The sequence below is a fragment of the Salmo trutta genome, chromosome 39, assembly GCF_901001165.1.
Source record: "Salmo trutta chromosome 39, fSalTru1.1, whole genome shotgun sequence".
Classification (NCBI taxonomy): Eukaryota; Metazoa; Chordata; class Actinopteri; order Salmoniformes; family Salmonidae; genus Salmo; species Salmo trutta.
This window is the reverse complement of record NC_042995.1, coordinates 10091982-10106378: the sequence shown is the minus strand read 5'-3', so window position 1 is coordinate 10106378 and position 14397 is coordinate 10091982. Positions and strand designations below refer to the sequence as shown.

General features: G+C 40.6%; 3 protein-coding genes and 1 pseudogene across 8 annotated transcripts in view; 1 reads left to right on the top strand and 3 right to left on the bottom strand.

The window, feature by feature from the left end:
• LOC115179539 (gastrula zinc finger protein XlCGF17.1-like) overlaps positions 1 to 14278 on the bottom strand; it is a 558171-nt gene extending 543893 nt beyond the window's left edge. Inside the window, exon 1 of the mRNA XM_029741157.1 lies at positions 13969 to 14278. The gene's annotated coding sequence lies outside the window, so the exon portion shown is untranslated. The remainder of the gene's footprint in view (positions 1 to 13968) is intronic.
• Positions 1 to 14397, bottom strand: part of LOC115179515 (zinc finger protein OZF) — a 919448-nt gene that overhangs the window by 597655 nt on the left and 307396 nt on the right. Inside the window, exons 1-2 of one of the 5 annotated variants that reach the window (XM_029741122.1) lie at positions 11399 to 11447; positions 9225 to 9473 (exon numbers count right to left, since the gene is read on the bottom strand). The exons of 2 other annotated variants lie outside the window; for them this stretch is intronic. In XM_029741122.1, coding sequence (XP_029596982.1) covers positions 9225 to 9327 — 103 coding nt within the window. In that variant the 5' untranslated portion in view covers positions 9328 to 9473; positions 11399 to 11447. Of the gene's footprint in view, positions 1 to 9224; positions 9474 to 10256; positions 11106 to 11398; positions 11448 to 14397 lie in introns of those variants that run through there. 2 more of the 5 variants (XM_029741121.1, XR_003872932.1) reach the window with 2 other exon arrangements.
• Positions 1 to 14397, top strand: part of LOC115179511 (zinc finger protein 665) — a 514676-nt gene that overhangs the window by 240197 nt on the left and 260082 nt on the right. The window lies entirely within an intron of this gene.
• LOC115179538 (oocyte zinc finger protein XlCOF7.1-like) lies at positions 4874 to 6708 on the bottom strand (annotated as a pseudogene).

Sequence of the window (14397 nt, the reverse complement as noted above, 5' to 3'; positions counted from 1 at the left end):
CCACAGTCCTTCCAACAATACATTTAAATCGTGTTTTACTGTGATTGTTTCCACCCTGCTGCATGTATTCTATGTATTCCATTTCAAATGTGTCTCCCAGTGCAGCTTTACTTCCAGGCTATTATGACACATCTGGCAGTTTCTTCTATGTTCCAAGGCCTAGTACAATAAAAAACATATGTTTTTTGGTCACTACCATTGCAGGAAAATACCATGCTACTGGAGCAACTAGCAAAACAAAAACAACATAATAGTAGATATTTAGCCTGATAACACATCACTCCTGACAGACACAAACAGAAATGTAGCAGCCTATACACCTAATCATTAGTGATCTGACATGCTGTATTGTATGGAAACTGTAGACTACTAACAACAGCAGCTACATAGTCTAGCCTACTATGGCCCTGTACCTCTGGCCAGGGTAAACACAGTGGTAATGTTGTGTATTGTATATACAGTATTTCACTTCAAAACAGTTTATTTCATTTAATTATACACAGGAGAAAAAACATGTATGTACAAACATTATTTTTCATTACATTCTTGTCATTTAGCAGATGTTCTTATCCAGAGCGATTTACAAGACAAATAACGGGTTAATTGCCTTGCTCAAGGGCACACTGACAGATTTTTCACCTAGTCGGCTCGGGATTCAAACCAGCAATCTTTCAGTTACTGGCCCAACACTCTTAACCGCTAGGCTACCTGCCGCCAGATCAATTAACTTCAATACAGTTATTCAAATACATTCATCATCACCACCATCTTTATCTGATATGCACTGTGTACAAAACATTAGGAACACCTTCCTAATATTGAGTTGCAGCCCCCCTTTGTCCTCAGAACAGCCTCAATTCATCGGTGCATAGACTGTCCAAGGTGTTGAGAGCGTTCCACAGGGATTCTGGCCCAATGCTTCCCACAACTGTGGCAAGTTGACTGGGAGTGGATCTACTCTGAATAGCTTGTTCCATCTCCTCCCACAGATGCACAATTGGATTGAGATCTGGTGACTCGGCAGGCCACTGCAGTAAGCTGAATTCACTGTCATGTTCTTGGAACACTTCCTGGACAAGCCTTGTGGCATGGGGCATAATCCTGCTGAAAAAAATCTATTTGCAGATGGATACACTGCTGCCATGAAGGGAGGCACCTGATTGGCAATGATTCTTTAGACATCCTGTAGCATTCAAACATTGTTCATCTTTTATCAAGGGGCCCAATGTGTGCCCTGAAAACACACCCCAGCCATCACACCACCAGCCTGCAATGCTGACAAACGGCATGGATGCATACAGTGGTGTAAAGTAATGAAGTAAAAATTATTTAAACTACTTTAGTAGTATCTGTATTTTACTATTTATATTGTTGACAACTTTTATTTCACTACATTCCTAAAGAAAATAATGTACTTTTTACTGTGCCGTCTGGTTTGCTTAATTTAAGGAATTTGAAATTATTCATTCTTTTACTTTTGATACTTAAGTATATTTACAACCAAATACTTTTACTCAAGTAGTATTTTAATGGGTGACTCACTTTTACTTGAGTAATTTTCTATTAAGGTATCATTACTTTTACTTAAATATGACAGGTAATTTTTCCACCACTGGATGCATGTACTTGTGGTTTCCTCCATACCCTAGTCCTCCCATCAGCGTGAAACAGCAGGAACCAGGATTCATCAGACCAGGCAATAGTTTTCCAATTATAGAGTCCAGTGTTTTCATTCCTTAGCCCACTGCAACCACAGTTTTCTGTTTTTTTGGTGGAAGCTAATGAGGATCTATAATAAATACACCACAACTACATCATTAAGGATCATAGCTTTCACCTGGGTTCAGCTGGTCAGTCTACTCATGGAAAGAACAGGTGTCCTTAATGTTTTGTACACTCAGGGTCCATTTCAATTCCAGTCAATTCACAAAGTATCCCAAATTCCAATTCCACATTTTCCTTGTTCAAAAGCTTTGAAGAGAATTGGATGTCAGAATGACAGAATACAACCTAACAGTAGACTGGGTCATAATGTATGGAGGTCTAAATTATCAAGATCATTTATAGATAGAACCTGCTCTTACCATGAAAAACAGATTTCCCAATCTTCTCCTCCTCTTCTTCATCTTTAATGTTGACATTCAGCTCCAGTGTTTGACTACAGTCTTCCAGCTTCACTGATGCCATCTCTGGATCCTGCAGTACAAACTGGGCTCCACTGTCACAATCAGGACCCAGTGACTGTAGGTTTATACTCAGTGTGGAAGGAGAGAGGCAGGTTGGGTTTGTCCTCACTGTCAATCTGTCAACTCTGGATAGGATCCCAGTCCGAAATAGAAGTCTGAGCTCAACCTCCTGGTCCTCCTCTGTTCATGCCACACACCCTCCCATTGTTACTGTGTGTATGAAAACATTTTGAACAATGGCTTCCTAAAATGCTGTGGTGCTGACTAACACAATAGGAAAGGTTGTGGTAGAGGTGGGCCTTCACTGGCGAGTTCACAGCTCTTCCACTCTTAACAATGGGGCGTGGAAAGGTTAACACAAGCTCCACTCTGGTTCCATTTGGTAAGAGAGTTCACAGGTCTTCCACTCTGAACAATGGGGCGTGGAAGGGTTAACACAAGCTCCACTCTGGTTCCATTCGGCAAGAGAGTTCACAGGTCTTTCACTCTGAGCATTCATAACAATGACACCCTCAAATGCACCATCAATACCAGAGTTCTACAAGACTATTTACATAATCAACAAGGCATTTCAACAGCCTGAGCCTCAATATAATCCTGGGCATATATTGAGCTCTAACAATGAAGAATGAATACTGTAGTGATGTGAGAAAGGTAACACAAGCTTCCTCTGGTTCCATTCCCCAATAGTAACTGGGTCATTATTGGATTGTGGTGGTAATGCTGTCCCTGGACTTTGGCACCATATAAAACACTTTAAAATAAGAAATAATACTTTGTTTGTTTTATTTAACTGTTATTTAATAAGAAACATATTTAAGTCATTTATACTGCAAATTGGCTTGTCCCCATGGTGATGTGTAGAGATGTAGTGACATATTTTGAGTAGATAGACATGTAAATTATTTTGAATTTCATGAATTAAACAAATCATTGTATTTTCTGTATAGATAACCCAAAAAACAAAGTATGACCGGCACAAATTCATGTAGAATGTTTATTTTTCATAGGCAGATCAATTAAGTTCATTGCAGTTATCCAAATACATTAACCAATGACTAAAGTAATCAATCTAGTTTTCTAAGGCAATTTAATAAAACACTTGTAGTCGTTTCAGAGCCTGCATATCATTAAAAAAAAGTTGTTATGTAGTTCAAAATAATCCACTCAAACTAATGCTGAAAACTGATCAAAACACCATCTCTATCTGACTCTATCTTCATTCCCACAGAGAACTGCAGAGGGACAACTTGGTGTCAGAGCAAAACGTATTATATGTAACAAAAAGCCATACCACTCACTTTAGTATGATACAGTATGCTTTGTTATATTACATTGGCCTACAAATGTAAAATGAGTCGTACAATGTAATAAGATTTGTATGACATATAGTATGTTACGAATTACAATTCATACAATAGGTTACGAATATGCAATACGTATATTTTACTTATTCCAATTTGTTGTTGCTAACGTTAATGAACATGCTAAGTAGTTGCATGCTAACCTAACATGCTTAGTACACTATATAAACAGAAAGGTATATAGACACCCCCTTAAATTAGTAGAGTCAGCTATTTCAGCCACACCCGTTACTGACAGGTGAATAAAATCGAGCACACAGCCATGCAATCTCCATAGACAAACATTGGCAGTAGAATGGCCTGAAGAGCTCAGCGACTTTCAAAGTGGCATCGTCATGGGATGCCACCTTTCCAACAAGTCAGTTCGTCAAATATCTGCCCTGCTAGACCTGCCCCGGTCAACTATAAGTGCTGCTATATTGAAGTGGAAACGTCTAGGAGCGAAGTGGTAGGTCACACAAGCTTACAGAACGGGACCGCCAAGTGCTGAAGCGCGTAAGAATTGTCTGTCCTCGGTTGCAACACTCACTACCGAGTTGCAAACTGCCTCTGGAAGCAACGTCAACACAAGAACTGTTTGTCAGGAGCTTCACAAAAAATGTGTTTCTATGGCCGAGCAGCCGCAAACAAGCCTAAGATAACCATGCGCAATGCCAAGCGTCAGCTGGAGTGGTGTAAAGCTCACCGCCATTGGACTCTGAAGCAGTGGAAACACGTTCTCTGGAGTTATGAATCACGCCTTATCATCTGGAAGTCTGATGGACAAATCTGGTTTTGGCGGATGCCAGAAGAATGCTACCTGTCCCAATGCATAGTGCCAACTGTAAAGTTTGGTGGAGGAGGAATAATGGTCTGAGGCTGTTTTTCATGGTTCAGGCTAGGCCCCTTAGTTCCAGTGAAGGGAAATCATAACGCTACAGCATACAATGACATTCTAGACGATTCTGTGCTGCCAACTTTGTGGCAACAGTTTGATGAAGACCCTTTCCTGTTTCAGCATGACAATGCTCCTTTACACAAAGCGAGGTCCATACAGAAATGGTTTATCGAGATCGGTGTGGAAGAACTTGACTGGCCTGCACAGAGCCCTGACCTGAACCCCATTTAACAACTTTGGGATGAATTGGAATGCCAACTTCGAGCCAGGCCTAATCACCCAACATCCATTGTGACTGAACGAAAGAAAGTCCCCACGGCAATGTTCCAACATCTAGTGGAAAGCCTTCCCAGAAGAGTGGAGGCTGTTATTTCAGCAAAGGGGGACCAAGTCCATATCAATGTCCATGATTTTAGAATGAGATGTTCAACGAGCAGGAGTCCACATACTTTTGGTCATGCAATGTTGTTGCAAAGTTGCTTATTAGCTCAAATGCTAAAGTACATGTTGATGCGCTTCTATGTTTTGTAGTAAAAAATATGGAGAAAGATCATTTCCAATGACATTCTATAATGCTCCCTTTCCTCTGCACAGATAACACATTGAGAAAAAAATATGATTACAATAGAGTGATAATGTTATCAAATTCAATGTTACCACTTCCTTTATAAGATGAGAATGAGGTGATGTAGTGACTAATCTTGGCTGGTCTGAGACAACTGATGAGGCTTCTCACCTTTATGTATACATTGATGTGTTTTTAATAAGGTGGCCAATCGGGAGAAACTCTTCCCACAGTCAGAGCAGGAGTAAGGCTTCTCTCCTGTGTGTATTCGCTGGTGACATTTTAAGTGGATCTGTTGGGAGAGACACTTCCCACAGTCAGAGCAACAGTAAGGCTTCTCTCCTGTGTTTGTTCTCTGATGAACTCTAAGAAGCATTTTCCACAGTCAGAGCAGGAGTAAGGCTTCTCTCCTTTATGTATACGTTGGGGTATTTTTTAGTTGCCCTGTTGGGAGAAACTCTTCCCACAGTCAGAGCAGAAGCAAGGCTTCTCTCCTGTGTGTCCTATTTGATTAACTTTTTGCTCAGTTGACGTTGTGTAGCACTTCCCACAGTCACAGCAGGATTAAGGCTTCTCTCATGTGTGTCGTCGTTGATTAACTTTTTGGTCAGTTGATGTTGTGTAGCACTTCCCACAGTTAGAGCAGGAGTAAGGCTTCTCTCCTTTATGTATACATTGGTGTATTTTTAAGTTGCCCTGTTGGGAGAAACTCTTCCAACAGTCAGAGCATTAGTAAGGCTTCACTCCTGTATGTATACGTTCATGTCTTTTTAAGTTGCCCAGTCGGGAGAAACTCTTTCCACAGTCAGAGCAGGAGTAAGGCTTCTCTCCTGTGTGTGTTCTCTGGTGAATTTTTAGGTTAGTTGATGATGTGAAGCATTTTACACAATTAGAGCAGGCATAAGGCTTCTCTCCTGTGTGTGTTCTCTGATGACTTTCAAGACCAGAGTATGTTGTGAAGCATTTTACACAATCAGAGCAGGAGTAAGGCTTCTCTCCTGTGTGTGTTCTCTGATGAACTTTTAGGTCATTTGATGTTGTGAAGCATTTTAAACAGTCAGAGCAGAAGTAAGGCTTCTCTCCTGTATGTATACGTTCATGTGTTTTTAGGTGGCCCAGTCGAGAGAAACTCTTTCCACAGTCAGAGCAGGAGTAAGGCTTCACTCCTGTATGCATACGTTCATGTGCTTTTAAGTTGCTCAGTAGAGAGAAACTCTTCCCACAGTCAGAGCAGGAGTAAGGCTTCTCTCCTGTATGGATACGTTCATGTGTTTTTAGGTGGCCCAGTCGAGAGAAACTCTTTCCACAGTCAGAGCAGGAGTAAGGCTTCTCTCCTGTATGTATACCTTCGTGTGTTTTTAGGTGGCCCAGTCGAGAGAAACTTGCCCCACAGTCAGAGCAGGAGTAAGGCTTCTCTCCTGTATGTATATGTTCATGTCTTTTTAAGGTGCCCAGTCGAGAGAAACTTTTTCCACAGTCAGAGCAGAAGTAAGGCTTCAATCCTGTATGTATCTGTTCATGCACTCTCTGATGAACTATCAGAACCTTTAATGTTGTAAAGTCCTTCCCACAGTCAGTACAGGAATACAGATTCTCTCCTGTGTGTATTTTTAGGTGTATTTTTAGCTTTGATAGAATTGGGAAAATCTCCTCACAATGTGGGCAGTGGTGAGACCTCTTAGTTCTGTGATCTTCCTGCTGTTGCTCTCTGGATGTAGAGAATGTCTCAACATGGTCTCCTGTGTGAACATCAGAAGAACCAGTCAGTTGGTGTAATATACAGTACCAGTCCAAAGTTTGGACACACCTACTCTTTATTTTGACTATTTTCTACATTGTAGAATAACAGTGAAGACATCAAAACTATGGAATCATGTAGTAACCAAAAAAGTGTTATATTTTAGATTCTTCAAAGTAGCCACCCTTTGCCTTGATGACAGCTTTGCACTCTTGGCATTCTCTCAAAAAGCTTCACCTGGAATGCTTTACCAACCGTTTGAAGGACTTCCCACATATGGTGAGCACATGTTGGCTGCTTTTCCTTCACTTTGCGGTCCAACTTATCCCAAGCCATCTCAATTGGGTTGAGGTCCAGGGATTGTGGAGGCCAGGTCATCTGATGCAGCCCTCCATCACTCGCATTCTTGGTCAAATAGCCCTTACACATCCTGGAGGGGTGTTTTGGGTCATTGTCCTGTTGAAAAACAAATGATAGTCCCACTAAGCACATACCAGATGGGATGGCATATCGCTGCAGAATGCTGTGGTAGCCAGGCTGGTTAAGTGTGCCTTGAATTCTAAATAAATCAGACACTGTCACCAGCAAAGCACCCCCACACCATCACACCTCCTCCTCCATGCTTCACAGTGGGAACCACACATGCAGAAATGATCCGTTCACCTACGTCTCACAAAGACACAGCGGTTGGAACCAAAAATCTGAAATTTGGACTCATCAGACCAAATGACACATTTCCACTGGTCTCATGTCCATTGCTCATGTTTCTTGGCCCAAGCAAGTCTCTTCTTATTGGTGTCCTTTAGTATTGGTTTCTCTGCATCAATTTGACCATGAAGGCCTGATTCACGCAGTCTCCTCTGAACAGTTGATGTTGAGATGTGTCTGTTACTTGAACTCTGTGAAGCATTTGTTTGGGCTGCAAATTCTGAGGCTGGCAAATCTAACTTATCCTCTGCCGCAGAGGTATCTCTGGGTCTTCCTTTCCTGTGGCGGTCCTCGTGAGAGCCCAGTTTCATCATAGTGCTTGATGGTTTTTGAGACTGCACTTGAATACACTTTCAAAGTTCTAGAAATGTTCCGCATTAACTGACCTTCATGTCTTAAAGTAATGATGGACTGTCATTTCTATACCACCCCAACCGTGTCACAACAAAACTGATTGGCTCAAATGCATTAAAAAGGCAATTCCACAAATTAACTTTTAACAAGGCACACCTGTTAATTGAAATGCATTCCAGGTGACTTCCTCATGAAGATGGTTGAGAGCATGCCAAGAGTGTTCAAAGCTGTAATCAAGGCAAAGGGTGGCTACTTTGAAGAATCTCAAATATAAAATATATTTTTATTTGTTTAACACTTTTTTGGTTACTACATGATTCCACATGTGTTATTTAAAAGTTTGTTTTCACTATTATTCTACAATGTAGAAAAAAGTAAAAATTAAGAAAAACCCTGGAATGAGTAGGTGTGTCCAAACTTTTGACTGGTACTGTCCATGTCAATCAAATTTATTTCACAAACCCTTTTTACATCAGCAGTTGTCACAAAGTGCTTTACAGAAACCCAGCCTAAAACCCCAAAGATCAAGTAATGCAGATGTAGAAGCACAGTGGCCAGGAAAAACTCAATAGAAGGCAGGATCCTTGGAAGAAACAGAGAGTAACCAGGCTCAAAGGGGTGGCCAGTCCTCTTCTGGCTGTACCGGGTGACATATTTATTCATATCAGTAGTCTGTACAACACAAAAGGGAATAAAACTATTCTAAAAGTGGATAAGAGTTGAAAGCTAAAAAGGGGCAAAAGTCATGAAAATAAACCACATCATCCTCCACTCACTATCACAAGGGTTAGTAACTACACAGACTCATTTCATATCATCCTCCACTCACTATCACAAGGGTTAGTAACTACACAGACTCATTTCATATCATCCTCCATTCACTATCACAAGGGTTAGTAACTACACAGACTCATTTCATATCATCCTCCACTCACTATCACAAGGGTTAGTAACTACACAGACTGACTTCATATCATCCTCCACTCACTATCACAAGGGTTAGTAACTACACAGACTCATTTCATATCATCCTCCATTCACTATCACAAGGGTTAGTAACTACACAGACTCATTTCATATCATCCTCCACTCACTATCACAAGGGTTTGCAACTACACAGACTCATTTCATAGAACTTTAAAACACTGGCAGTTTATCTACTTCACATCTTCAGTCTACTTTTGCATGGTTTGACACCAGTATTGTCAGCATTTGTTTTATTCACTGGGCGATCTGGAGTGTTCAGATAGCCCAGTGAATAAAACAAATGCTGACAAAACTGGTGTCAAACCATGCAAGTCTCAGTAGCATGAAATAACATCTACCTTCTCATTGAAACAGTTCATCATGAAACAGTTCTACAGCAACTTTTCCTGCACAGTGGGAAGTTGGAACGAACAACAAACTTAAGTTAGATAGAACCTGCTCTTACCATGAGAAACTGATGTCCCAATCTTCTCCTCCTCTTCTTCATCTTTAATGTTGACATTCAGCTCCAGTGTTTGACTGCAGTCTTCCAGCTTCACTGATGCCATCTCTGAATCCTGCAGTGCAAACTGGGCTCCACTGTCACAATCAGGACCCAGTGACTGTAGGTTTGGACTCAGTGTGGAAGGAGAGAGGCAGGCTGGGTTTGTCCTCACTGTTAATGTTACCGGCCACAGACTTAATTCTAGTTGTCCTGTAGTAACAATGACAAACAGACACAAAATGTTAGTCTTGACAGTTCTGGCACTTTCTTTATTCTCCAAAAATATATGATATTTCTTCTTGTTTAATTATTTAATTCAGTGCTTGACTTGGACTGAAATAGGTACCGGTACTGTTTATATTTAGGTGCAGGAGCTCCACAATACTGTTGAACTAATATTCTATAAGAGGAACATGAGCTCAAACAGTAGACATTTGAGGTGACTGTTCTCAGCTCCAGTGAGCTCCTGTCCAAGTCAAGCACTGATCTCATTTCAATAGATCTGGTAGCTAAGCATTGACAACAAAACATTAATTCATTCACATTAGACAAAGTACACACTTTAAAATTAGTCTACACAACATAAATTAAGCTACACAATGTAAGTGCACTTAAACTATAGTAGATTTCCCGAATTCACATTGTTTTAGGCAGCACTATGTACTATTTTCCTTAGTAACCTTGTCTTCGCTGTATTATTTCAATCAAAACCAATAGTATTTCCGTTCACACCATAGTAACATTTATAGATAAATATAGAAACAACTGAATGTGTCTGAATATTAGTACACATGTAGAAAACTGATAATCATTACATTCAGCTTCAAAACTGTAGTGTGACCGTGAAAATGTCTCTCTGCACCAGCACTGAAGCCCATTGGTGAAGACAGAGTGGACAGCGCCATTTTACCAGCTTGTGTATTTTACACAAAACCAATAACATGCTAAACATACTCAGAAATCTCAAATAAATGTATTCTTTATTAAGATTACCTTGAGGAAATGATGTACATCCATTCAGACAAACCCAAAGCTTCCAGCTATGTGACTTGTTAAATAGTTGATCACAATCACCTGGTTTGACTCAAAAATGAAACATCAAACCTTTACCAAACGTGATAATACCTGAACGGATGCTACCTAGCATGGTATGACATGTTCTTTCAACATTAGACATTTTAAACGTGCTATTACATACCTGTAGTAATAAACAGAAACGGATACAAAGGTTATCTTCTTCACATAACAGTTCTGGTGTTTTCTTTATTCTGAAGAATGGTGCCTGCCTGCCTGGAACTTCCTGTTCCCCCACTACCACAGTGCAGCCACAGATAGAACAATGAGACAGATATTTCACCGGATGTATAAATGTGAAGCATGCGCTTAGCGTTTCCACTCACTAACAAATATGGTAGTGAGAGGAAGGCCATTGGCCGGGAGTGGACATAGGAGATTTGCTGTACAGTCCTGATCCTTGACACCTCAACCTCTTTCACCCTAACATGGCACTCTGGGAATTCAGGAATATGACCCCCACAACAGTTGCAGCATTTTACATTCACTCTTAACATGTTCCTTCAGTCTGCAAACACTTGACATATGGCCAAACCTTTTACATTTATTCCGTTGCATCGGGTTTTACACCAACTCTCTTATGGGGTATCTTATATATCCCAGCTTTACATAGGGTGGTAGATACTCTTCATCAAACATCAATAATAGAGATCAACTTTGCTCCTTTTTCACATTCTCCATACGGGTCAAATATTTATATATTTTTATTTAACCTTTATTAAACTAGGAAAGTCAGTTAAGAACAAATTCTTATTTACAATGACGGCCTACCAGGGAACAGTGGGTTAACTGCCTTGTTCAGGGGCAGAACGCACATTTTTACCTTGTCAGCTCGGGGATTCGATGGGGTCGTATGGGTTTCAAGTTAGGGATTTGTTACTACGACAACAAATGACAATATCCATCCGGACCTTTGCCACCTAGGAACTTTATGTGACCGAACCTTCTCAAATAGTACTGGAGTATCCCTGCAATAGACTTACTGCAACTTCATAGCAACTTTTCATGCACAGTGGGAAGTTGGAACGAATAACACAAACCTAGATAGAACCTGTGCTTACCATGAGAAACAGATTTCCCAATCTTCTCCTCCTCTTCTTCATCTTTAATGTTGACATTCAGCTCCAGTGTTTGACTGCAGTCTTCCAGCTTCACTGATGCCATCTCTGGACCCTGCAGTGCAAACTGGGCTCCACTGTCACAATCAGGACCCAGTGACTGTAGGTTTGGACTCAGTGTGGAAGGAGAGAGGCAGGCTGGGTTTGTCCTCACTGTTGATGTTACCGGCCTCATACCTGAGTCGGCAAGTAGTAATAAAGAGAAACAGACACAAAAGTTAGTCTTGACAGTTCTGGCACTTTCTTTATTCTCTAAAAATGCTGTTTATATTTAGGTGCAGGAGCTCCACAATATTGTTGAGCTAATATTCTATAAGAGGAACATGAGCTCAAACAGTAGACATTTGAGGTGACGGTTCTCAGCTCCAGTGAGCTCCTGTCCAAGTCAAGCACTGATCTCATTTCAATGGATCAGGTAGCTAAGCATTGACAACAAAATATTAATTAATTCACATTAGACACAAAGTACATGCTTTAAATTAAGCCACACAACTTAAGTGAACTTAATCTATAGTAGATTTCCTGAATTTACATAAATGCATAAATGACAAAGAAACATTGCAGTATGTTTTAGGCGTCACTAAGTACTTTTTTCCTGAATAATAGTGTCTTCATCGTATTTTAGCCACATTACTTTTGTTGAATTCACCCGAGTCAATGGAAACCTGCCTAATGATGTCTGAGTGAGTGGTTCAGATTTGGTCAGGTTTAATGTTTGGGCCAAGTCAAAAAAGGCATTAAAAAGAAGTCAGCGTCGGTCCGTCCGTCCTTACTAGGGTGTATCCTACAGTGTCGGTCTGCAATGGAATTTTATGAATGTCCATCCATGTGGTAGGCCTAGCGTTTGTAAAACAGCCAGTTGCATTGGCTTTATTAGTCCTAGTTCCTGTGACTAATCATTTAGTCTATTTGAGCTCTGAATAGACCCATCAGCTACCCAATTTAATTAGGACTTATCCTGAGCCTATTGGCAATGAGAATCAATGCGTTTACACACGGGGTTCAACTCCCGGACAACAGAGGTTTCAGAGTCCTGCAATAGAGCGGAGATGCTAATATTTGTGTAAACTCTACATAGTTGTGTTCTGTGGGTGTCACTGAGTAGACTCAACAATCCATAGATAAGGCTGTAGAGTGCAATATAAATGTCCAACACAAACAAAAGACCCTCCATACTCAACTGGCGGACTGCAACTGAACGGGATCAATACGGACCTCGGGCTTCGACCCCTGGTATCATATAAACACACAGAAATGGAAACGTGTTGAATTGCAGGAAATTTGCTTCAAAACAGCCAAAAAACCCATCTCGGCCGCATCACAAAATGCGTAGAGTTGTGGGATATACCCTTAAAACTGTAAAATATTTTCTCCACCAACAAGGGGGTTGTGAACAGTTTGGGGTCGTATGGGTTTCAAGTTAGGGATTTGTTACTACGCCAACAAATAACAATATCCATCTGGACCTTTGCCACCTAGGAAATGTGTGTGACTGGACCTTCTCAAATAGTACTGGAGTATCCCTGCAATAGACTGACTGGGAAGGTGATTTTTCAGTCCAAGTCCTGCAATAAGAGCTAAGATATTAATATGTGTAAACTCTTGGTAATTGTATTCTGTGGGTGTCACCGTTATATGGGTGCACAATCCAACCCGTTTCATAAGTTCATATAAAAATGTCCCCAATGCAATTATGTGGTCTATAACATCCACAGTGGGATTTCAACCGTTTGTTCTGTTTATTTTCAAATTAATGAATTATTGTAATTTATTTTAAGTTAAGTAACACTGCAACCATGTTTAGCGTTATTTAGTCCAAATATTACATGATTCCATTAATTTGTATCAGTTTGCATTGCTTTCAATACAAATTCTACTATTGTGGCTAATCGTTATTGTGGCTAGTTTCACATAGGTAGGGACAAGCGAATACCAGGGCTGCTTCCAGGAGGACGGAGACGTTGGACACTTTCAGATATAAATGTATTATGTAGAACAAACATGCCTCTGATTCCAATGAATAATGTCAGTTCTATTCACAGCATTTCTATCTGCAACTTTCCACGACGTTTTTGTACAGAACTTCCCCAGGCGAAAAGCAGAGTGTGAACCTGGAAAGCCTTACAATTGAAAACGTGTGGTGGACACCGCTCCGTGTGCTTGTAACATATTTTTTATCACGTTCTTCTCTCACTCGGGTGGACAAGAAAATAAGACAAAACCTTTCCCAAACATGATTTTATTTTACCGTTATCTAACTAGGCAAGTCAGTTAAGAACACATTATTTACAATGACGGCCTACGGGGGAACAGTGGGTTAACTGCCTTGTTCAGGTGCAGAACAACATGTTTTTACCTTGTCAGCTCGGGAATTCAATCCAGCAACCTTTCGGTTACTGGCCCAACGCTCTAACCACTAGGTTACCTGCCGCGCCAATAGCTTGACGGATTTGTTATCTAACATGTTATGACGTTCTTTCGATATTAGGAAGTTTAAACGTGCTATTACATACCTGTAGTAATAAAGAGAAACGGAAAGCACAGTTCGGGTGTTTTCTTTATTATGAAGAATGGTGCGCGCCAAACCGGAACTTCCTGTCCCCCACTACCACAGTGCAACAGCGCCATCTATTGGACTGATGGACTAACTACTACTAAAGCATGTAGAATATAAAAGTGAGATTGATTAGCAACACAAATAAAACTTAGTTTAAAAAACTAAAGCGGTGTCTGTTTTAGTTTCTAAGTTTTTCAACCCATTACATATGCATTGTAGATGATCTCTGTGGAAGGCCAAGAAGATCATCAAGAATCTCAGCCACCAGAGACACGGCCTGTTCACCCTGTTACCATCTATCAGGCGGAGACAGTACAGGTGCATCAAAGCTGGGACAGAGAGAATGAAACCACTTCAATCTCCAGGCCACAAGACTGTTAAACAG